We start from the raw sequence: 24,940 nt of genomic DNA, 5'->3' as shown, positions 1-24,940 counted from the left end.
AGGCATCAAGTATTGCACATGGTCCTTTTATTCTCTGCAGCAAAAATGATTTCTACCTGCAGACCCCAAAGTCCCAGATCTGCAGATACTTAAGTATACCTCAGACATGTAGACAGGTGCAGGACGGTGAGAAACAGCAATCCTGGGTTAGTGGTTCTAGACAGACGGTGCTGACTAAAGGGCTTGAGGTGGAAATGTGAAGTGGGCACTGAGTCACAGGGCAGGACAGCACATGGACCGTGTTCCAGTCACTGCTGGGTTAGGACAGGCTTCTCTGCTTAAAGGTCCAGGAGGCGAATGTCCCTGTGGTGGACGGAGTTCACATCCGGGCTGATGCATTCCAGTGAGGGGCAGACACTTCCCAGTGCAAGCCCCCGCCCCCTGCCCTCCTCAGTTCTTCACATCTCCCAGGCGGAGCTGGGCAAAGGACGTGGCCAGCTGCAGCGCCTCCTGCAGGCAGCCCACATTCTTGCCCGTGGCCTGGGCAGACACATCTTTGCCACCACCTTTGCCATCCATCAAGCCTGACACCTGCTGCACCCACTCGCTGGCCTTCAGGCCTCTGTTGGCAGCATTCTAGAAGACAGGAAGGGGAAGCAGGAGTCGGACAGGATGGAATCAATGGGAGAATGGAGAGGGGAGGGGGGAGCAAAGGAGGGGAGACTCATTCCTGCCCTGTCTGAGGATATGAGGTACTGCTGGAGGTGGAGACAGATTCTAGAGCAGGTGCAGGGGGGCAGCTGATGACCCTGCCAGGACAGTGGTACCCCAAGGGCAAAGCTAAGGATCAGCCAGTACAATTAAACTTATTCACCAAAGAGAAGGCCTGAGGGTTGGGGTGCTGGCAAAGGGGAGGGCAGGATGGCACCTGTTTATGGGGGTTGTTGCAAAGACTTCTGTGGGCCTTGGTGACCAACCGTAAGAACTGAGCTCCCTCTGAAAAGCTATAGCCCACACTCCCCACAATAACAGGGTTTAGAACAGGTACAGGCAGTTCCTACCTGGGGAACCTGGCACAAGCATGTGATCTTGCCAGCCTCATTGTCCACTGTAAAGAGCATGGCAGCTGTCTGAGGGGAATGGGTCTTGAAAAGCTTCAAGGCTTCATTCAGGGCCTGTGGGGAAAAACTGGTGTCAGGTCATGGCCGTGGCATGCTCTCCTCAAGTGTGGCTAGTTTGAGGACTCAGGCCTAGGAGGGCCACCCCAGCTTCTGTTTCAAGAGCAGGTGTTGGGCTTGGGAGGCTATAGGAGGGGCCTCATGGGGTCTTGCCCAAGTTCTGATTCCAAGGTTTGCCTTCCACCTCGTGGCTCTCATGGGTCAGGCTAACCTCCACCCTGACAGTGGGCTCAGAGCCACAAAAGCCCGGAGTCCAGCCACCAGAGGGGCTGACACTGGGAGAAGGGACATTGGAAGCAGCAGGACCCCCGGCCCCCAGTTGCCTTGGCCGAGGCACCACTCTCCATCTCCAGAATGACAAGGGGCTGGTTAGGGTGGCTGTCAATGAGCTGCTTGGTCTTCTCCAACACCTGCAAGGACGGGAACCCAGAAGAAAACTTCAGATCAAAGAACTGGCCCCCAAAACCAGAACACAGCCTTCCCAGCCTCTGCAGTGTAAGTCCTCCCACTGCCTTGGGCCACCAGCACTGCCAAGACTCACTCGCTTCTGGACGTCAGCTTTGCTAGCACGGTCGAGGTCGTCCATGATCTTCTTCAGAGATTTAAGGTCCTCCCGCAGTTCATCCTTCTGCCACTGAGGGATGATGGCAGTGGCTAGGGCCTGGAACCACAACCAGAAGACCATGTGGACTGGTCTGGGAGCTAGGATGTGAGCACCCCCACCTCACTCCCTGCTTTGAGTACAGTCTCCCTGTCGAATGTCCAGGAAGAAGGAGGAAGTAAACATAACAAAGGCAGAGGTGTCTATTGGTCTTAAGAGCAGTCACCGTGTGAGCAACTGCAGCAGTTGTGACAAGTGGGGCTACAGAGGGGACAGCATAGAGACTGAGATCCCTGAGAACAGCGCTCAGCAGGGAGTGAACACAGAGCCTGGGATGGGCTGATGGAAGCCCCTGGATATTAATAAACACCAGGCAGGCTTGGTCAGAGGTTCACAGCATCTTCCCCAACTCTCTTGACACCAGTGCTTGAAACGAGCTCTCCTGCCATCAGCAATAGGAGCAGAAGGCAGGAACGGGGGTCCATAGGCCACATCCATGGAGTCCCCTGTGCAGGGCTGTAGAACAGCAGAAGTCAGCCCATAGCCCTGTTTCATTGAGAACCACGACCTGGCTGGCTCCAGTGACTTTTTCAAGAATCCAGGTAGTGTTTTACTTTTCAGACGTAGGGCCTAACACCCAGCACCAGGTCCTGGGAGGCAGGCATGGCAGCGGCTGTCCCTACCTCACTGAGGTCAGCTATTTCCCGCTGCACATCCTTGTTTGGTGCGATCTGGGCCTTCACTTTGGCCTCCATGACAGAGAGAGACTTCTTCAAGCTCTCTGCTTTCCTGAGAGCCTGGGAGGGAAGAATCAAAGTTGTAAAATTTGGGGCAGGTCACTGGCAGCTTCAGTTTCATTGGTAAACAACTGTGGCAAGCCTCCAAGGGAGGCTAAGAAGCAACACACCTAAGACAGTGCAAGTTTCTCTTCCTTCAGGGAGCAAATGCCTGCAGCCTGATGTGTCAGAAAGGAGCACCCACCCCACCTCATCCCCGAACGCAGCTGGCCGACAGGAGATGCACCCAATGCATGTGCAGGGGTGACCAACAGCCTATGAAGCAGGAGCTCTTTTACCCAGGAATTTACTACCCTGAAAGCTTTGGGACAAGCCAGGCACAAGTTTCAGTTCCCATCCTCAGAACACCTCAAACTAGGCATGAGACCCCAGGGCTGTGTGACTATGTGCTGGAGACCCTTAAAGGCACAGGCCTATCCTCCTGGGAATGAGAATCCAGGAACTCCTGCCTGGTGCTGCCTTTCTCCTGCAGCTCACAGGTAACTGGAGGAAGCCTTCTGGGGTAGTAGTATGTACCTTCAATTCTGCCTGCAAGAGCCACCTTAGCATTTGCACCTATGGACTCACGTGAGGTCCTCCTGCTCACACAGCAGCAGCCAGCCTGATCCACTCACCTTCTGGGCTTCAACACCTGTGACAGCAACGATCCTCCGGATGCCTTTGGCAATTGCTTCTTCACTCACGATCACAAATGCTCCCGTGTGACTTGAGTTCTGCAGGTGCCTGGATCACAGAACAGGAAGTCCGTGGTGAGGGGAAGCCCTGGCACCCTGGCCTCCCCAGCACACCTTGGGGCCCTCGGCTCAGATGCCTGAGCCCTACTAGTAGTAACTCCCCAGAAGTCCTTTCCAGGATAATGTGGGTAAGCATCCTTAATGCCCAAGGAAGACAGAGTGCAGGTCTGGCCAACAAGAACAAGAGAACAGAAGGGAGGGACAGCCTGGGTTTGAGAGCACTGTGACACTGAACAGGAGCAGCTTTCTGAACCTCAGTTTTCTCACACAACAATGGGGATGACCTTCCTCATAGGGCTGTGGTGAAACTCACACCACATCAAAGTGCCTTGTAGCTCCTGGGGTATTACTGCCACCAGGCTGCCAAATTCATTCCCGTATATGGTCTTCTTTGATGGAACATGAGCTGTATTCTTATATCCCCACTCAACAGCTGAAAATGGCAGAGAATTACTCTTAATGCCTGACACAACCCCTTAAACAAGCAGATTTTCTTTCCCAATTGCTCAGGGAACCTCCAACACTCATTACCACTCACAGTCCTTCTGTGAGGGAGGTATAAAGTCTGCAGCTGTTTTCTGGGTTCTAAAGCATGTCATGCAAACAGATACTAAAGTAGAAGTGACAATCACTTGAAAGTCCAGGGAAGCCAAGAACTTGACCCTGCAGAACCCCACCCTGTCTTCCACACACCCTACCTGCCTGGGGCTTGCAGGACTGTCCTTTTCATTCAGGCTTCCTTTGGAAGTAGGGGACTTCCTAGGCCACCATGACCCTTCCTGAAAAGACTACAGCGGACTCCAGGTTGACAGAAACAAGGGGGTTCCCCCATGCCACACTGAGCTGGTTCTACCACATAGTCTGACCCAGGGCCCCGAGCTTTGCAGTTAATTCTCTGGCAGGTGCAGAAGTGATCACAGGGAGTCAGGAACGGAAAGAGCTCCAAAGAGCTCAGGAGTTCAGTGAGCATGCCAAGACCTTGCTGAATGCTCAACTCGCATGTGGCCTTCTTGTCAGTCAGCCCAGGGAACAAGCCACTGGATGGTGAGTGTTAATGGAGTGCTGTCTCCCTTCTGCTCCCAGGAAGGACATTCTATCACATACGCAGGAGCAGCAAAGGCACACGTGGAGGGGTCCACCTGCAGCACTAATGGATGGGGATTCTTGGGACATTATCTGGAAACTTCTTTTCCACCTCAGAAAAATGAGCGGGGGCCTTGCCACTCCCACCTCCCTAAAAGATGGTGCCAAATTCATACAGCCAGGTGGCCCCACCCAGTACCACTCTTCCCAAAGTACTCACGTGCCCCCACAGAACTCGACGGAAGTGAGAGAACCGGCAGGACCGGAGGGGTCTTCCAGCAGCTCAGACACTGGGACCCCGATGGAGACAACACGCACAGGGTCCGGATAGGTCTCGTCAAACACAGCCCGCAGGCCCTGGATGGCTTTTGCTGCTGCCAGAGCACAATCCTGGGTGTAGACAGGCTGCCAGGAGAAGAGGAGACAGAGAAACTCTAGAAAAAGTCTTTTCTGGGGTCTAGTGGGAAGCCGCAGGCAGTGTGTGGCCTTGCAGAGCTCTGGGTTTCCAATCCCAGCTCCATGGACACGTGTGCCCCGAGCCTCCTGAGATAACGAGTCACGTGCAAAGCCAAGGAGGCCTGGAGAAGATTCCCAGTTACTTTGCTACACCAGGACCACAGCTTATCTGGAAGTGCTGCAGGTAGAGCAGACATGACTCTAACAGTCTTGGTTGTCTGAAGGAGGGGACTGGAGCCAAGACTTCCGTCTCCTCAATCCCCAAGGCCACCTACCCAGCACAGCTGAGAATCGCTACTTTAAGGAAATCAGTGTTCGAGACGGAATGTGGTAGAAACTGCTGAGGCTCTGTGGACAGGAGGTGGCGCTCATGAGCCCAGGAACTCAGGGCCCAGCCTACCTTGGCCGCCTCAATCATCTGGTTCACAATGTCCTCTGCCTTCTTGATCTGCTGGGTGGACATGGCTCCTTTGGCAGTGAAGTCAAACCGGAGGCGGTCAGGAGCAACGAGTGAGCCCCTCTGGTCAGCTTCCCCAAGGACTGAGCGCAGCGCGAAGTTCAGGATGTGGGTGGCTGTGTGGTTGCTCATGATAGGTCTGCGACGGGGCTGGAAGGGCAGTGGGGCAGGTGTGGAGGCCTGCAGAGACCTGTTCTCCCCTCCGCCCCGAGTACTACAACCTGTAGTTGGACACAAGGCTGTTCAGAATTGACTATGTTCTGAGCATGGCTATGGGGCTAAGTTCTGGCGGGTGGATCATGAGAAGTGATGCCTATCTCTTTCCCACTGCCTAGAACAGGCCGGAGGCCAAATCCACCCTGCCATCTGTCTTTATAAACCGAGTTGTATTAAAACACAGCCATGCCCCTTGGTTTACATATCGTCTGTAGCTGCTATTCCACTACAGTGGCACAGCTGAGGAGCTGTGACAGACCCTGTGATTGCAAAGCTGGATATTTACTATCTGGCCCTTTTCAGTTTGTCAACCCCTGGCCTAGAAAACAGATCTGACTTCATTGGACCATGAAGACAGAGGCAACACCCCAGGATTGATGGTGAAGCAACAGTCAAGCAGAGGCTGGACCCTGTCACTGGAGCAGAGCCTCTATCAGCTTAGACGTGTGGCAGAAGCACGTCTCTCTCGCTTTAAGTGACTGTCATTTTGGAGTCCTGTCATGAAGCACAGCCATTTATGAACTAATACAGGCTCCATGGCTACTGAAATTAACACGAAGACAGGCAATCCACAAAAGCAAGTCTGTGCGATCTCAACTAGGGGAACAGACACCACACTGACACACTGTTCACAATCCAGTGCACAAAAACGTACTCCTGCATGCTCTGTCCAACTGGTTAGCAACGTGAACCAATATAAAGTCAAAGAAGGAAGTGACTACTAACCAGATCCACTGCTGGCCAGTGTAATGCAACTCACCTCATCAATAAACAGCCGGACCTGGTCCCCCACTTTCAGGTTGCCATAGATCGTTCCTATGTGCAGAACATACCCGCCTCGTACCTGAGCATTCTTCACTGTAAACTCCGTCTTCTAAGTGGGGGCAAAGAAGAGACACTTATGTGTCTGTATATACGCACACAGTTTTAAGACACATACTTACACAAGCATTCAAATTTTCTAAGTCTCCTCGCTGGGGGTGTGTGTGTATAGATATATATACCATTATGTACATACACTGTATGTATGTGCGTGTGTGGAAACACAAACACAATCAAAGAGTATCTGCTATTTTGAATCTAATGCAGAAGACATCATGACCCATGTGGGGCCCAAGCAGACCAGGTGACTTATCCAAAACAACAGATGCACAGAGGCAGAGCTAGAGGCTGAGCTCCCCCCCGGCATGTTTATCCTCTAGCGCTGCCTCTCCTTCCTTGTGAGGAAAGCACACAGAACTGAGGACCGACTAGGCTCCAAGGACCCTCCTGCAAGGTCGTGAAAGCAACAAGATCCAAACAGCGGCTCCAGAAATGCCCACAGTTGCCTCACCCTGCTATGTCCTGCTCCCAGAGGCCTGGGTTACTGAGCAGCAGGAAAGGCTCCTCCCTTAGGCCAGGACCACAGTTAGCCCCCTCCCAGCTAATAAGAAAGAAGAACCATTGGCTCACGTCTTCGCTGCTGTCGTCAACTTTGACCAGGTAGCCTTCGTCATAGATCTGCCCTCCTTGCTCGGCATAGAAACAGGTTTTGTCCAGCACCACTCCACACTCCTGGCCTGTGGACACCTCTTCCACGAACATCTTATCCCTGCGCAGAGCCATCACCGTGGCCACCGAGTTCTCAAACACTGCTCAGTGCAAAATGCACAAAAGGGGACAATGGCATCAGTGACTTGCTTGTCCATCCTTAGCCACCTTTCACAGATTCTATTTCTAAACCCTCCTTAGGTCCTAACTGTTTAATTTTATTTTGGAAGCAAGCCCATTTGACTCCACGAAAGAACTTAGCACACCAGTTTTTCAACAGAGAATGAACGCAGCACACAGAAGACTGACAACTATCCAGGTTTGTTCCAGATAGATGCACTTCCTGGGGCAAAGGATTCTCAGTACTAAAACTGGGCAAGCCTGGACAGCTGTCACTCTGAGTTATTAACTAGGAACTTGCTGAAGCTGACGAGCAGGTCTTTAAGAGTACCTAGTCCTTATTCCAAGGTCACTTCACAAAGGATGAATTCCTATCATGGGCTTACTTGGATGGATTTAGGTATAAGATTGCGCCCTGCCAGAAAAACAACAAAAGAGCAAAAAAATGATGTTGTTGCAGCACTATTTACAACAGCCAAAAGATGGAAACAACCTAGGTGCCCATCAACAGAAGAATGGATAACCAAAGCTGTGGTACATACACACAATGGAATACTATGCAACCCTAAAGAATAATGTAGAATCTGCAAAACACCGCATAATGTGAATGAACTGGGAGGATGTTATGCTGAGTGAAATAAGTCAATCATAGAAGGACAAATATAGTATTAGTTCATGATTATAAAAAGTCAAGGAAAAGTTTATATATAGAAGGAAACTTTCTTTGTTGGTTGGGGGGGGGGCCCTCCACTGGGGGGGGGGAATGCACTTCCTCATGTCACTTTTTGTGTATTTCACTGTACATAAAACCATGATGTCATTTGTTTCTTCTTAACTTTGCTACAATCCTGGTGCACACAGTTCAACAGCCACCATGGACTGAGTCCACATCAACTCCCTGGTTTTCATAAGGTGCTACAGTTATGCAAGATGTTGCCATCTGGGGAACCGGTTAATAGGTACATGGGACCTTCCTCTAGTTTTTTTTTTTTTTAAAAAAAAAAAAAAACAACCTTCCATCAATCTATAATTATCTCAGAGTTAAAAGTCAAAGCTGTCCACAGCACTACAGGAGAGGCCATAGGTGAGGTAACAGGCACCTCATCTTGAGACTCATTTCACAGGACTCCCCAGAACATGGGTCAGGAATAGGAGCAGGCAGAAGGAGCGCAACAGCGTACCGTAGCTGCCACTGGGGTCCGAGTGGTAATTATACTTTGGGGAATCGTCTGTCGCTGCCAGGCCCGTGGAGCGGAGCTCCTCGATAGCATAAATGTCCAGCATGATGAGGTCTTCCCCTCCAGCTCCCTTGCCCTGTGATTTCAGCTGCAGCAAGAGAAACAAGCATGTTGTTACTGAGTACCAGTGTGTCAATTCTGACCCAGGGCAACGCTACGGGATGGGTACAACTGCCCCGTGAGGTTTCCAAGGCTGTAATCTTGCTGGGAGCAGATCACAGGTCTCTTCTCCCACGGAGTGGCTGCTGTGATCAAACTGCAGACCTTTCAGTTAACCACTACACCACCAGGGCTCCTAGAAATAAGCACGAGTAACCCTAAAGCAGGGGAAAAAGAAGTCTGCCCAATGGCTCAACTTTCAGTCAAATGAGAGGCCTACGAGGTGAATAATTAATACCAGGAAGGTAGACACTCATTAGAACAGTCAACCACATGAGATCAAAAAGGACAGCAATTTCCTAGGGATAAAGCTAAGAAGCCAAGAATGGATGGGAAAGAAGGATGAAGGGAATTGGTACCCACAGGGAAAAAGTAGGAGTGGTGGTACATTGTGGGGCCTGCAATGAATGTCATAAAACAAAACATATGAATTGTTGAACAGAAAACCAATTTGGCCTGTAAACTTTAACCCAAATCACAATAATTTAAAAAGAAAAACAAAAAGGCAGTCTAAAGAACTCAAAATGGCAGTTAAAATCTGTCCAATGTCAAGCTTTAAAGCAGGGTTTCTCAGCCCTAGAACCACTGACACTTTAGGCTGGTGGTGGCTGCCCTGGGCACTGTAGGATACAGATCAGCATTCTTGGCCTCCACTCACTAGAAGCCACTAGCAGCCCTCCCACTCCAGTTCTGACAACCAAAAATGTCTCCAGAAAAATGTCCCCTGGGGGATAAAACTGTACCTAGCTGAGAACCATGAGTCTAAGAAAAGTAGAATTTCAAAGACTTAATGGGAGAAAATTCTGCTTCACAGCCCAGTCCTGCGTGGTAGCAAGCAGCGAGTTTCTTTCTTACTCCCCAGATTTTACACCTGAGCCAGTTTCCTCTCTTCTTCAAAGCCGTCCATGTCTACCACCAGGCCCTTCTCTTCAGCAATGAGTCCAGTGAGATCAACTGGAAAGCCATAGGTGTCATAGAGAAGCCAAGCAGTGTCACCTACACAGGGCAAAGGACTGTATCAGAACAAACATGAGCAGCCACCTCCCTTCCGACCCAAGCTGTCCCAGGATGCTAGGGTGACAGAAAAGGCAGGTTAGTGCGGACCCTGTGCACCTGCCCAAAAATCCATCAAACCTTCTGGAACCAACTTAGCCTCTGGTAGAGTCCTTTTTTGAACTGAACACAAGTGTGTTCATTTTGTGAAAATTCACCAAGCTGCTCCTTGTATGTTAAATGCCAATAAAGTTTTTTAAAAACACTACAAAATTAATTTTCCTTCCAGTGGGAAATATAAGCAGGTTGAAAAACCATACGCATCACACTTCCCTGTTTCTGCTTAGAAACACAGATACACATCCCAAACCAGACCCACTGGTGCTGAGTTGGTTCTGACTTAATGTGACAGCACAGAGAAGTACCCCATAGGGTTTCTAAGGCTATAAATCTTTACAGAAGCACACAGCCACATCTTTCTTCTGCAAAGCAGCTGGTGAATTTGAACCATTAGTTCAAGTTAGCAGCCCAGTGCTTAACCACCGCACCATCAGGGCTCTTTATACACATAAATAGCTGCATGTATTTGTGTGTAAATATAGAAAAATCCTGAATAGTTATATACCAAACTCTTAAAAGTTGTTCTCTCTGGGAAATCAGTTTGGGAAAGAGAATTTTCTCCTTTTTACTTCTTATATTTTTGTATTGTTTGAATGTTTTATCTCAATGATATATTGCTCTTATACTCTTACTATAAACCCCATTTTACACAGAAAACATTTTTAACCAAATTAAGGTCAGCCTTTGGAGACACTGGAGTCCACTGTCTGTTTGTGAAAAAGAGCTCTCCTTTTCCAGAAAGATGAAAAGTGGCCTGGACGGACAGAGCAACACGCCGGTCCTTACCGGGAATGGTATTGCTGTCTCCCAAGCTCTGAATTTTCCTGTCCAGGATGCGACGCCCTCTGCTGAGGGTCTTGAGAAATTGCACTTCTTCTTCATTGATGATGTCCTTTACCATGTCCGGGTCTTTCTTTAGCTCAGGAAATGCATCTCCCTGACCAAGGGGAGCAGAGATGGAGAGCAGAGGTGGGGACCCAGTGAAGCCAATGCCTAGCCCTAGACCCCCTTCCATAATTCTCCTTAACAGTATGCTGTTTCCCACCCCATCCGTTTGCCTTAGCCTGGAAGGGGGACACAGGGAAAATACCTACCAGGGACTGGACGACAACATCTACTAAAGTAGCAAAGAAACCCCTGCTGGCATTGAGCTTCTCGTGGGAGTAGCGAACAGCCCGGCGGAGAATCCGTCTCAACACGTAGCTGTAAGAGGCAGAACAGTCCCTGCTGGACCCCACTGCCCAGCAAGGGCTCTGCAGTGGCCTTTGGACGTTTACCCAAAGCAATGTGCCTAAACTTTTTTCTCTTTCAGAGACTTTTACCCTAAGCCTTTTTATTTTATTCCCTGAGGTCATTAATGACAGGATAAAACTCAGTAACATCCACAAATACAACAAGAAGGACCTAAAGCAACCCTGCCTGTTTTCCTCCCACGTTCTGCTACCCCAGCACTGACCAGCTGGAGTCCTTAATGCCCAAGCTTCCAGGCCCTGCCCGCCAAGGAGCTTCCTGGGACTAGCTGATACCCCCCACACCTGCCAAAATCCTATGCAATGACCTTACATACAATTCTCATCATCTTGTACTTAGTAACAAACATTTAACACTGGGGCAACTCTTTAACATTACATGAAACTCCATTAATCCCTTAAAAGAGAAAAGAGCCCTTCAGTGACCCAAAAGATGAAAACAATGAGAGAATATGACTTTAAGTCCCATAAGAGTCATAAAAAGCATGGTAAGAGTCCTAATCCTGTCCAGTGTGTGACACACTCACCCCCGCCCTGTGTTATCAGGTCTGCCACCATCAGCCAGCGCCACGGTGATGGTCCGAGCATGGTCAGCCAACACCCGATAGGCCATGTCGATCCCATCGGTATCATCAGCGCCAACTTTCCCAGTGTACGGCCGGGCACCTGTGCCCTACAGGGAAAACCAGGAGGCAGCCCGTCAGGAAGCAGCCCTTCTGGCCCAGCTTGCCCTAGGAGGCTAAGGGAGCATTAGCACCAGAGGACGACCATCTTGCCAGGTTCTATAACCTCAAAAAAGGTCACAAGTCATAGCAGTAAGGAGCCTCCAGCCAGGTTTCCTGCACTCCACAGATCAGAGAACCCCGTGCCTAGTGCCTCATGTTAGCAGCAAAGGAGGCAGATGGTCACAGGTGCCTTCAGCTGGTCAAGTATTGTTCTTTTTATCTTTCACAGCACTGCTAAGAGCCCAGCCTGGGATCCTCCACAGAGGTCTGCATTGTTGACCAGAGCAGTACCTTCTGAATGACTTCAAAGTAAGGGATGAAAAGGTCAGTGTCATAGTTGGACATCTTATTCTGCAGCACAGACACCAGTCGCTCCAGGCCCATCCCCGTGTCAATGCTCTTCTTGGGAAGAGATTTCAGAATGCCATCGGATTCCCTGGATGAGCCAGAGAAAGAGAGGAAGTTGAAATAGGGACTCAGGTTGCCCCTTCCCTAGTCCTTGGTGATTAAAAGTCATCTCAGCAGCAGAGTTTCTGGGCTATGACTACTTGCCATTGGCTTCTGCCTGGTTAGGTGGGGGAGTGGTGGGAGAAAGGGAGCGAGGGTTGTCTGGGTGCAGTGAAGAGCAAGGCGAGGTTCAAGGAGATCAGCTCTATCACAGCCATACAGATCATAGCAAGGACATGACAGGAGCAGCCCCCCAGCAGACACTATATGGGATGAGACTAGGGAAAACCAAGAAATAATTATCTCAAGAAATGTGACCACTGGGTCCCCAATGCTGTCCCCACCTGTTGTACTGGATGAATACAAGGTTCCAGATCTCTAGCACATTAGGGTCATCCTGGTTGACGAGGTGTGCAGCGTCCCGACCACCAATCCGGTCATAGTGGATCTCACTGCAGGGACCACATGGGCCCGTGTCACCCATTTCCCAGAAGTTGTCCTTCATGTTGCCGGGGAGGATTTTGGTGTCATCCAGCCTGTACAGAGCAGGGAGGTTAAGTCCAGTTAAACCTCTGACAAAGATTCAGCCCAGACCTGCATATACTGCAAAAGGACATCTTCATGGAATTTGATTCTCTAGAGAAGCCGTGCTCTTTGGCAATGGCTGATGCAAAGCCTGCACACACCTGCCCAAAGGGCAGAACCTGACTCTTCTCAAGACTGGCTACAACAGAACACAAGATTAATGCTGCTATGATCCTAGACAGATACAAACATGCAAAGATGTGGTGAAAGCCCAGAAAGGAACACATGAAAATGAAAATGTTTATGCTAAATATGAATTTAAATTCTGAATATGATCAGGATTTAAGCAACTATTTTTTGCAAATTTCCTTTATTTAAAAAACCTGATATACTACACAATATAGAAACGTTGAAGCAGCTGCTGATTATGTAAAGTCACTTTTCTAAACCCAATTTAGTCATCTGTCCTTTACCTTTAAATTATACCAAGAAGAATTCAAGGAGATGAAGATAGTTACAAAATAGTGACCCTGCTGAAAGGTCCCAGTAACACAGCTCAAAGGACTATGCTTGATAAAGTAAATGCAGACAGACGTGAAGCCAAGTGACACGGGACTTAAAATCATCTAAGTTCCACATGTGTTATTACTGAAAATGTCCAATTACACTAAACTGTGCAGTCTAACCATGTGGGAGTTTCAGACCAAGTAAAAGCAGAAGCTGGATCAGAGTAATACACCTAAAGCAGTAAAACAGAGGGCTGCTTCCAATGTACGAAAAAGTTATGTACGCACTAGCGGACAAGAGAGTTAACTAGTAAAAACAAAGCAAATGAGACAAAGATGGCATGGGGATCCCCACTATCCGCACAGAAGGTATGCCCCCACGTAGCCCCCTGCATGCAGCACTTCACAAAGTCCATTAAATCAAAGCACAGGACTCATATGGGTCCTCTCTCAGATTAGCCTTAATGCTACGTGATTATAAGTACTAGGGGAAAGAAAAACCACTTCCTTTTTCCTAGTCCCATGTGTCTGACACCATTACATTTCCATAAAAAATAATAACCTTTTGTATGAAGAATCCCATTCTGTTCTAAAACATGCACACATACATACACAGGGCTACAGAAACATTAACACCATGTAGTAGAAAATACACCATCTTCTACATTTCTATATAGTTTAATTTTTTACACCTTAGTGTATTATTTTCATAATAAAACGTAATCAATGAGACGCAGGATTGGTTTACTGTGTCTGAAGGTTTGGAACCACAGTCTTGAGGGATAACTCAGTCAATTGCCGTAACCTAGTTCACAAAGATAATGTCCTGGATTCTCGTACCTGTGCTCTCCAAAGCTTGTGATTGGCCATCTAACATACAGCTATTGTTCTCTACTCGTCTGGAACAGACAGAAGGAAACCAAAGATTCAAAGAAGAGATTAGTCCATAGGACTAACAGCCCACATGAATCACAGCCTCATCTAGTCTGAGACCACAACTAAATGATGCCAAGCTACCACTCCTGACTGTTCTGACCAGGGACACAATAGGTGGTCCCGGATAGAAAGGGAGAAAAATGTAGAACAAAACTCAAATTCCTAAAAGGCCAGATTTACGAAATCAAGAGAGACAAGAGGAACTATCCTTGTAAGATACCTTTTGAACTTGGAACTGAAGTCACTCCCAGTGGTCACCTTTCATCTAAGTAATAGACTGGCTTATAAAATACAGTATCATCCATGACTATAAATACTGTTTCCTTAAATAATCAGCTATATGAGAGCAAATGGTCACCATTTACCCTAAGGTAAAGATGAGAAAGAAGTGTGGGATGAGCAGGGAAGCTACATTAATAGAAACAGAACAAAAAGAATGGAAATAATGAGAATGCTGATACATTGTGAAATATGTAAGCAATGTCATGGAACAAGTTGTAAAAAAACTGTTAAATGGTAACCTAATGAGCTATGTAAACTTTCACCTAAAACACAGTAAAGTATTTTCAAAAAATAAAGTTCTGTTGTCTAAGGCATTGTCTCACCTACTTTGGTCATGTTGTCAGAAGGGGACATTCCCTGGAGAAGGATGTCATGCTTGGGAAAGTGGAGCAAAAAAGGGGAAGGCCCTCAATGAGATGGACTGACATAGTGGCTGCAATGATGGGCTCACATATACCAAGAATCGTGAGGCTGGCACAGGACTGGGCAGTGTTTCGTTCTACTGCACATGGCTCGCTGTGGATCAGAGCCAACTCAACGGCACCTAAAACATTGTCTAAGGGGGAGCCCTAGTGGTGCAGTGGTTAAAGTGCTTGGCTGCTACCAAAAGGTCAGTGGTTTGAACCCACTAGCTATTCTCTGGGAAAGATGTAGCAGTGTGCTTCAGTCCAGATTTATAGCCTTGGAAACCCCACGTGGCAGTTCTCCTCTATCCTATAAGGTTGCTACGAATCAGAATAGACTCGTTGGCAGTGGGTTTGGTTTGGGCTGGTCTAAGAAGAATGAAAAAGAAAACCAAAAAACTCTCTACATGGGATCAAACTGACAACAGCAACTTGAAAGCTTATATAGGAACCTTAGGGGCAGTGACTTTATGCTAATAGGGGAGGAACAACTCAAAAAGGAAGGTGAGAATGGTTGCACAACTCAATGAATGTCATCAATGTCATGAACTGTATATGCAGAAAACTGGTGTATGTTCTGTTTACACTTGTACGTTCTCAACAATAACTAGTATCTTTAAAAAGTAAGGGAAAAAGAAGAGACTCCTGTTGTTGGCTTTCAATAACAGAATGATCAATCAAATGTCCCAAGAAGCAATGAATGCATCGAGACACTTACTCCCAGTTACTAGCCCTCTGCATCTCCAACTGCACACCACCGATGGGAACGGCAGTGTACCCCAGTCATGTGACCCCACTGTGTCACTGAGTCGAGAAATCATTTCATTCCTGCATATGTTCAACATTCTTACCCCAAATTTCGCCAGATGTGTTTGCACTCCAGATCTGGTTCTAAGCCAGCTGCTTCATCCCCACCAAAGTAAGTAACATAAAGTCTCTCGACTGGAATGCCAAACTCTTGGGTGAGAAGTTCCAGGGCCATCTGACAGGCCAATTCCTACAAAAAGGACAAAAAAAAAGATGGGAACCTTGCCCCACCAAAATCTATCTGATTTGAGTAGAAAAAGCCCAGATCCTGGGAACACAGGTATTCAACTACAATATATACACTATAAACTCAAGCAAATTTGGGATCAAATTACACAAGAAATCCAACTGTAAAGTGAAATGGTCAAACGATAGATGCTACTTCTAGGAATAAATGTCCTTCACTCCTGAGTCTCCTGGTGATCATCTTTCATATTTTAAAGCATGCAAAATTAGAACCACTTCCCTCCATGAAAATGACTATTTTGCTGAAAACCTCAATAGTTCTGCTTTGAGTTTACCTTGAAGTAATCTCCAAAAGACCAGGAGCCCAGCATCTCAAAGAAGGTGTGATGATAGACATCCTTGCCAACATCGTCCAGGTCGTTGTGCTTGCCCCCTGCCCGGATGCACTTCTGGGTATTGGCTGCTCTGCTCAGCTTTGCCATAGGGTGAGACGGGTCAACAGTGTTCAGGAAGATGGGTTTGAACTGAAAAAACAAGGGATCCATTTCAACTTTCACAGAGCTACAGTATCTCTCAGGTGGTCAGAAAGAAGCCACATACAAACTGTCCCGTTATTGATTTAATTAGCCTGCAATACAGAAACTTCTCCCAAGGGGATGGCATTATGGGTAAAGCAGAGGCCTTTCTCAGAGTGAAGTCAAACACTGATGTGGTGACAACTTGCTGCTTTCTCACAAATCCCTGATACTTACAGTCTCATTCTAGAAGAACTTATTTTAAAATTGATGCACTGGGCAGTAAAGGTGATGAGGAAGAAAAGAAAAATGGAGACAGCTTAAGGAAGTAAAATCAGCACAGGTTGGTGACGAGTTGGTCATGTGGAGTGACAGTATTACCTCACGCTGGGGATTCCCCCCAAGCTGCATGTTGATGCATCACTGTTACGTGTGTTATCTTTCCCAGTGGACCTGCACTGTCCAGTCTGGTAACCACTAGCCATGTGTGACTACTTAATTTCAATTCAATTCAATTAAAATTTCAGTTCTTCTGCTGCACATTTCAGGTGCTCGCTATGTGGCTGCCATGTTGATCCATGCAGATACAGACCAGTTCCATCGCTGCAAAAAGTTCTATTGGGCAGCCCAGTGTTAGACCACGAACTGCTTGGAAGCAAAAGCTTTCTTACTTATTTCTGTATGTCAAGCAACTAGCATATTACCTAGAAAAGAGTAGGTGCTGTAATAAATACTATCTTGAATAATAAATAATAATAATAAGAAGAAGAATGCTAAGGTATTTCTGATAAGAAGCAATACAACCAAAAAAAAAAAACCAAACTCACTGCTGTCGAGTCGGTGCCGACTCGTAGCAACCCCTCCTTAGGTTTCTGAGGCAGTATCTCTACAGAAGTATATTACCCAACCTTCCTTCTGAGGAGTAGCTGGTGAGTTTGAACCGTCAGCCTTCTGGTTAGCAGTCAAATGCCTTAGGTACTACGCCACCATAGAATAAGGTTAAAAACAGGCCAGCAACTTACTAAGCTATATGAGTCTGGGCAATTTACTTGAACTTTCAGTGCCTCAGTTTCCTCATCTGTACAGTAGTGACAGTAACAGAGTGAGGATTAAATGTATTATTACACATGAAAGGCAAAGTGCCTGGCACCTAGTAAATGCTATATGCATGCTAACAATTACTATTATTAAGAGGATGTTCATACACTGTCCTGGTTCTTATACCAAATACAGTGCCAACTCATGTGGGAGAAGGCAAAGCCTGTGCCCAGGTATGCCTGAATAGAACAGGACCTTCCCTGTGTTCCAGACTACCTATTTCCTTGAAGGAGCCCACCTAAAATTTCTGCTCCCAGTTCTGGTAACATACATACAGGACTGACACATAAAACATTTCTCACAATTTTACAATAAATGTCATATAAGGTGGAAAATGTTCCCACTGCATCTATTTTTCCATACCAAAGAACAAAAACAAAAAACCACCACCTACGAGAAGAAATAGGACAGTCCTGAGGGCTTCCACCCTCATGTCCCACAGGGCTGGCAGACTGTGCCAAGGAGGGCTTCGTAGAAAACTCTGAGGGGGCTTGAGTGCACCATCTAGCCAAATCTGCTTCCAGTCAAGGATCAACACGGTAAATATTTTTCAAAGTCACAAACATGTTGAAAAACTCCTTTCATAAACTGACGTTCCCAGTATTTCAAGAGAAAACATTTTCTCTAACAAGACTTTCTGATCACTTTTATAGTTCAACTGCCCAAACACAAATACTACTAACTACAAAATTTCTTTAGCAATGGATCCAGAGTGGCATTGGGAGCAGTAGCTTTGAGAATGGAGATAAAAGGGGAAAGAAAAAAAAAACCACCACACAGAGCCAAGAACAGGAATTACAGCACAGCTCCGAAAGAAGACTGATGAACTGACTTGTTTTATAAAGAGAAAGCAAGGGTAATATGAAGATGGAGAGTCATGATAATTGACTTATCAAGTCTTCAATTCTAATAAAACAGAGCTTTTTCCTTGGGGGAGGGAGGACCCTCAACAACTTAACTACAGACTAGATAGTTGACTATTTTTCTTAAGGGGCATGCAATCTTATGTCTTACCTTATCCATGGGTATTGGGGTTCTCATATTTAAAAATAATAATACCTAACATGTGAGTATCTGTGATGTGCCAGATACTGTGCAAAACATTTTCCATGTGTTACCTTATTTACTTCTCACTGTAATCTAAAGGCACATACTATTATCATTCCTCATTTCACAGATGAAGAAACTAAGGTTCACCAGTGACAATGTCATCCCCAAGATGACACAGTAAGTGACAGAAAAGGGACTCTGGCTGCTTTTATCATTACTGTGCTGTCTCCAATGTGAACAAATTGCCAAGAGGAAAGGAAAAATCCTACCTGGTTCATGCCCGCATTGGCAAAGAGCAAAGTGGGATCATCCAATGGGATGGTAGCAGATGAGTGGACATAGGTGTGCTCATTTCTCTTGAAGAAATCTATAAATCGCTGCCGGATTTCACTCGCTGTTAGGGTTGAGTCCATCTTGAAAGCTATCCCAGTGAGTTAACCAAAGAAAGAAATGAAGAAAAATCAGAGAAGTGGACCTAAGAGATAAGGAAGCGTTACACAAGACTCTGGGCTTCTCAAGCCAAGTGAAAGCAGGACACGGGAGGGCTGTTTGATCCTAAAACCTCTATGTTCTAATACTCAAGGCTAAAATCATCAAAGCAAAACCTGCTGCACCAGCAGACAGCAGCTGCATGTGTTTTTTGTCCCCATGCCAACCTTCAATACACCAGCACAGCAAGTAGTGCAGGTGACCTATTCATGCAGTCATTCATTCAACAAATACGCATTGAACATCTGCTCTGTGCTAGGCCCTGGACCAGGAATTAGGACGTGGGGAAAAGCCCTCATTACCTTTATAGTCCAGCAGAAAAAACCACCAGGGAAGAGGGGGAGGCTCAGAAGACTTGGGTTATAGTCCTAGCTCCAAGTCCATAAGGAGGTCATTTTCCTTCACCAGCTATACTAGATGATCTCTAAGACCTTATCCAGCTCTCCATTCATTTATGTGCCCAGAAGTGTGTCAAGTTCCATTATCCCCAGAGCCTGGTCTCCAGGTTTGGTGAGGCTGCTGTCAGCAGCAGTAGACCTGGGGATGAATCTGTCTGTACCAGGAACTACCTGCAAACAGCAAGAATAACACCTACCTCTACCCACCAAATGCCCTAGAACCAAACTGGTAAACCCTTCCTAGCCATGAAATAGATCCCTAGGAAGTGAGGATGTTGCAGACACACTGAGGAGGTAGAACTGAGTAAAAGAATCAGAAGAGAGAGAAACTGAGAAATAAAAACAAATTTTGCAGTTTCAAAGCTCTTGCACATTTATTACAATTTCTCTAAGAGACAGGCTGTGGAGAAGAGACAGGCTTTGGTGCAGGGTACCAGTCACTGGCATGGCACTATAGCAGTATCTAGAGAAATGGACACCATCTCATTTATAACATTATCTACGTTGTTGTTTTTATGTGCTGTCGAGTCTGACCCGAGTCATATTGACCCCTCCTTGGGTTTCCGAGGCGGTATCACTATGGAAGTAGATTGCCCAACCTTCCTTCCAAGGAATGGCTGGTGGGTTTGAACTGCCAGCCTTCTGGTTGGCAGTCAAGTTTCTAGAATAACCCAGCTCTAACCTTAAATAAGTCACTTCCTCCTGGGCTTGTCTCCTTTTCTACGTACATACATACATACATACATACAGATCTCCACCCTGCCTATTCCACTGGGGTGTTGTGATGGTTAAAAGCCTTCTTGTGTTTGGAAACCATTTGCAAGCTGGAAAGAACTCAAGGAACAGAATGGATAAAATGTCTTTGTCATGTAAAGTTTTCTTCCTTCTTAAGAAGATACAGTAAGGAAACAGATGTATACAGTGAACATGGATGAACATGAGACCCTGACTCTCAGATTTATATTTAACCACAATTCCAACTGATTTATTCACAACTGAATCAAAGGTCCTTTGGGCACAGAGATGGTGAAATACTGCCTTGCACAAGCCAAAGTCCAGACTAAAATTCCCGGATGGGGACTTGATGCCCATGTTAAGTCAAGGCCTGGGTTTTTAGAAACTTCATACCATTCTTCCTCATCATCCCTTCTCATCACGGCTCTCAAATGAAACTTCATAATGGTGGCAAAAATGAATTTACAGAAAGCTAACTAACCAAGCAGCCACATGTTTAAGAAAGCTCATTGCTTCTCCTCTAAATAGGCCACCAGAGATAAATGTTTCAAACTCCAAAAGACACATGAATTTGCAACTACTACACATTCATTCAACATACTGAGTGCCTGTTATGTGGTGGGAAGCAAGACGACTGACCCTTTCTGCCCTTAATGGGAAGGAAGTCATATATAGAAATAACTGTAGTTATACAAAAGTATTTGGTCATGTTGTGAGAAGGGACCATTCCCTGGAGAAGGATGTCATGCTTGGTAGGGTGGAGGGTCGACGAAAGAGGGGGAGGCCCTCAACAAGATGGATTGACACGGTGGCTGCGATGATGGGCTCAAGTATAGCAGGGATTGTGGGGCTGGCGCGGGATCGGGCAGTACTTCATTCTGCTGTGCATGGGGTCGCTGTGAGTCGGGAACGACTCGACGGCACCTAACAACAACAACATCCAATATGCTTATTGAATACAAGCCCTAGGAGGCTGGGCTGTTAAAAGCTGTGTCCCCATCACCATCGTTTGTTTATCCATATAAATATTGAAAGAAAACTGGATGAGATACAGAGGTACCACAAGGAGGGGCTTCAGATTTTACCTCTCAGCAGTAGCTGCAATGGTCTCGGGTACCTTAAATTACACGAGCCTTTGGGTTTTAAAAGTTCCAGCCACAAGACCTTTCTTTGCCAGGTGAACTGTCTGCCTCACTCCTTTTTCTACCTAATTTCTCATTTTTCATACCTCAGTTCCAAAGAAACTTACTTATATCCTCAGCATCAATCACAGCGGTTGTTAAATGTCTGTTGATAAGGTATAATAATGTTTTAACAGTAAACTCTGAATACCTCATATACTTCAAAGCACACTGGGAAATGCGAAATTGCCTGAAAGAGTGCTGAATAGTCTACAAGGTGGACCGCCACCGACATCAGTTTAGTTATTTTGAAGAATCTGGGAAAGGCTCACAGTGGAATTCCACCGATTTTGATCACTCTGTTCACCCTCCCCTGGCGACCCCAAAACCAGAGCAGATTGAAACCTCAGCTTTGGGCGGATCTTCAATGACAATCCTAGTCCTTCCAAGCTCTTCGTCCTCAGCAGGCCCACAGCAGGGCAGCCCACTTTCAGCGCTCCAGAAGGCTGAGGAGAGGTTACTGACGGTCCCCCCGGCGCCCAAGCAGCTACCCCGGCTCCCAGCAAGGCCCCGATTTCCGAGGTTGGTCCCAGGGCCTGCCCTAAGGGCCCGATGGGAAGCCAGGCTTCCCCCGAAAGCCCGGCCCAGCTCTCTCACAGCGGTGTAGAGCTCCCACTAGGATCCTTCTCCGTGGTACTGCCATCCCTGCTTTCTCCCTGAGAACCCACCGCCAGGTCCCGCGGTTACCTGCTCCAGCAGACACGCAGAGGAACCAGGGCCCGGCCACTACCCGCTTCAACCTACACTATCCCGTCCAATTAGAACGCGCCGATGGAAAGCGCCCCGCCGCGTCTTACCCTCGAGAGGTATTATTGGTGACTGCATATGCCAATCAACTCGAGCACGAATCAGTTTATTAGTCGGCCTCTGGGGAGGCGGCTCTAAATCGGCTGATGCAATGGCGGGGGGAAAAAAAAAAATGGGACTAGGGTACGTCACGTGATAGAGTCGCATGCATACTCCTGGAGGCAGCCATTTTGGTTTCCATATGCAGATCCGTTAGTTGACATGGATAATGTGGACAAGGAACGGTGACGTATGTTTGGTAGCGGTCACAGCTCTTGATCTAAGGAAATAACAACAGTTTTTGGGGACAACTGATTTGCAGGTCAATTTATATCCGGTTTTTACAGATTAGAACTATCAGTGCAACATAAATGTTTATTTTAGGAAACTTCTGACATGTTGCTAATTTGTTCTAAACGGTGCGAGCTATAGGCATGGCTTGTTCAGGAGAAGATTCAGCCTCACCTTGGGGCATAACAGATGGGACTTCCGATGTTATGAGGTGCCAGTCAATTCCGCCTCACACAGACCATGTGTACAACAGAACAGAACCCTGCCTAGTCCTGGGCCGTCCTCACCGTCATAGCCATGTTTGAGCCCACTGTTGCAGTGTTAATCCACTCCTTGAGAGCCTTTCTTTTTTGCTAAGCCTGATGGCCTTCTCCAGTGACTGGGTCCTCCTGAGAACATGTCCTAAGTACATGAGACTTGCCATTGTCACTTCTAGAGAGCATTCTGGCTGTACCTCCAGATAATACAATTCAAACTAGTTGCAAAGATTAAAAAGTTTGATCCACATTCCTCATCTACTTACTCATCAAAAGGGTGCCTATTATGCCACCCTCATGGAGCTCCCAGTCTAAGGACGGAGCTGATTATTCAGCAAAAATAACAACTGCCAGACACAAACATACCATGCACAAAACTTCAGACCTGTTCTTACGCACCAAGGTAGTTCAGCGTGCAGGCCCTAGGGCTGTGCCGTTCCCTCAGCTGATTGGCTGGCAGGAAAGCCAAGCCTCAACCAATGAGGCTCGGGTTCAGCCAAGGAGGTAGGGCTCAAAGGAAGCGGCTAGCGACAGTTGGAGGAGGTAACCGCCATGCTGACGGCAGATGGCAGGGGCTGCTGGCCGCATCAGAGGCCGCACCCTGGGACAGTTTCCTCTCACCTTGCCTGTGGGGGATGTGAGTGTCTGTGAGAGGAGAAATGAGACTCTTTTCACATTTTAGGTGTCTTCTTCGTCACCATGGGGGAGGGGGTGTAGTACTATTTATCGAGCCTTCGCCCCACGCCAGGTACTGGGCCAAAGGCCTTAATTTTGTGATCTCATTGAAACCTCAACCGTGAGGTAGTTACTGAATCACGATTCTGGGGGAAAATAAGGCTGCCTAGGGCACTTGGACTAAATGCAGGAGGTTCAATTCAAATCCAAACCAAAATCAAACCCATTTTCCTTCCCACTCAGGGTGACTCTAGGTTTTCACTTCCCTAACACTCTCTCCTCTCTCACTGCCCCACTTTTGAAATCAGGTTGTTTCTTAGGGAGAGTGTTACAGTGTGTAAATCCATGGTAGGTGGATGTAGGAGAGCCTAGAATCTTGTTGCTTACTTTTTAATTACTTTCAACATGTGTTATTTTAGCATACTGGAAGGATAAACACTGAATTCCCAGGCTTCTATCCCTCTCACCAGGTCACTGCTTTCAATTTTTGTGTGTGTACCTTACTCATTTTCAACTGTGTATAAAGGCATACAGGTGCTCTGGTAGTGTAATGCCTAAGGCATTTGACTGCTAACCAGAAGGCTGGTGGTTCAAAATCACCAGCCACTCCTAGGAAGGAAGGTTGGGGAATCTACTTCCATAGAGTTACTACCTCAGAAACCCAATGAGGGATCACTATGAGTCAGACCTTACTCCATGGCAGTGGGTTTTTAAGGATCACAGTAGGAGCTCTGGTGGCCTAGTGCCTAAGGCACTTGACTGCTAACCAGAAGGCTGGCAGTTCAAACCCACCAGCCACTCCTCAGAAGGAAGGTTGGGCAATCTACTTCCATAGTGATACCGCCTCAGAAACCCAAAGAGGGGTCACTATACTTGATGGCGCATAACAACAACATAAAGGCATACATGTGAGTTTGTTTTGTTTTTACACAGTCTTCCATTTTGGGTGGTTTAATCTTTAAACCTCATTAAAAGTTTTTTGAAGATTCTTCATCCCAGTGAGGCAGTGTAATTTCTGAGAAATGGAAGGTGGTTTCTGACACATGGTAGGATGAGATACATGTCTGTTTGCCTCTGCTGTGTTTGCCTCCTTTTGCACATTGTCACAGCAGGGTCCAAAAAATACCTTCCTCCCTTAAATCCCTACAAGTGCAGGAGAAAACGATAATTATGGTAAGTAGTTTTTACGTCCTGAAACCGCTTTATTTTTTCTCAAAACGTTTTTATTTTATGAGTAAATTGCCACATAGAGTGCCATTGTTGAAGAAACAAGATCCTTATCCCCTGTTGCATAGAGCCAACAGGTTGAAGCGGGAAAGCAAAATAATTTATTGAGTATCCATACCTGAGGAGACAGAGAATCACTTCTCTAAAAAGTCTGTCTCCCTAAGCTGAAAAATAAGATTTTAAAAGGGAATTGGGCTAAGGGGTAGCCTTCTTTGAGGAATGCTATTAATGCTTTCTTCTTGTTATCAGGATGAGTTTGTTGTTGCCTTGTGACCTCTCTGTTATTCTTCCAGTCAGTGATAAAATGTGGAGACAATGTTCTTCAAGTTCCTGGTAACTGCCTAGAAAGATTAACTCTACAAAGGGTAGAGTATGGGAGTGGGCATCCTCAGGTCTCTGTCTGCCAGGGATATCTCTGTTTCTCCTTTATCTTGGTTGCTCCAGGCACAGTATCTCTTTTCTCAGAGTCATCTCACTCCATAAACCACAATTATCAGCTGCAAACGGGAAATGGGTTTAAGCCAGCTGCCCAAAGAAATGTAGGAGGA

General features: G+C 46.8%; 1 protein-coding gene across 1 annotated transcript; it reads right to left on the bottom strand.

Moving 5' to 3' along the window:
• Positions 1 to 390: 390 nt before the first annotated feature.
• Positions 391 to 18,766, bottom strand: AARS1 (alanyl-tRNA synthetase 1). Its single transcript, XM_007940352.2, has 20 exons — positions 18,623 to 18,766; positions 16,026 to 16,214; positions 15,549 to 15,694; positions 12,389 to 12,580; positions 11,889 to 12,033; positions 11,400 to 11,545; positions 10,717 to 10,825; positions 10,409 to 10,559; positions 9,381 to 9,505; positions 8,294 to 8,438; positions 6,915 to 7,093; positions 6,223 to 6,336; positions 5,190 to 5,396; positions 4,554 to 4,738; positions 3,131 to 3,239; positions 2,403 to 2,516; positions 1,660 to 1,779; positions 1,442 to 1,528; positions 1,002 to 1,115; positions 391 to 576 (listed from the first exon to the last, which is right to left on the bottom strand). Exons 1-20 carry the CDS (start codon positions 18,764 to 18,766, stop codon positions 391 to 393), a joined length of 2,907 nt encoding a protein of 968 aa, XP_007938543.1.
• Positions 18,767 to 24,940: the final 6,174 nt, after the last annotated feature.

This window comes from Orycteropus afer, unplaced genomic scaffold, assembly GCF_000298275.1.
Source record: "Orycteropus afer afer isolate SDZICR_OR568_19922 unplaced genomic scaffold, OryAfe1.0 scaffold00067, whole genome shotgun sequence".
Taxonomy (NCBI): Eukaryota; Metazoa; Chordata; class Mammalia; order Tubulidentata; family Orycteropodidae; genus Orycteropus; species Orycteropus afer.
The sequence above is the reverse complement of the archived record's forward strand: the minus strand, read 5'-3'. Positions and strand labels throughout refer to the sequence as shown.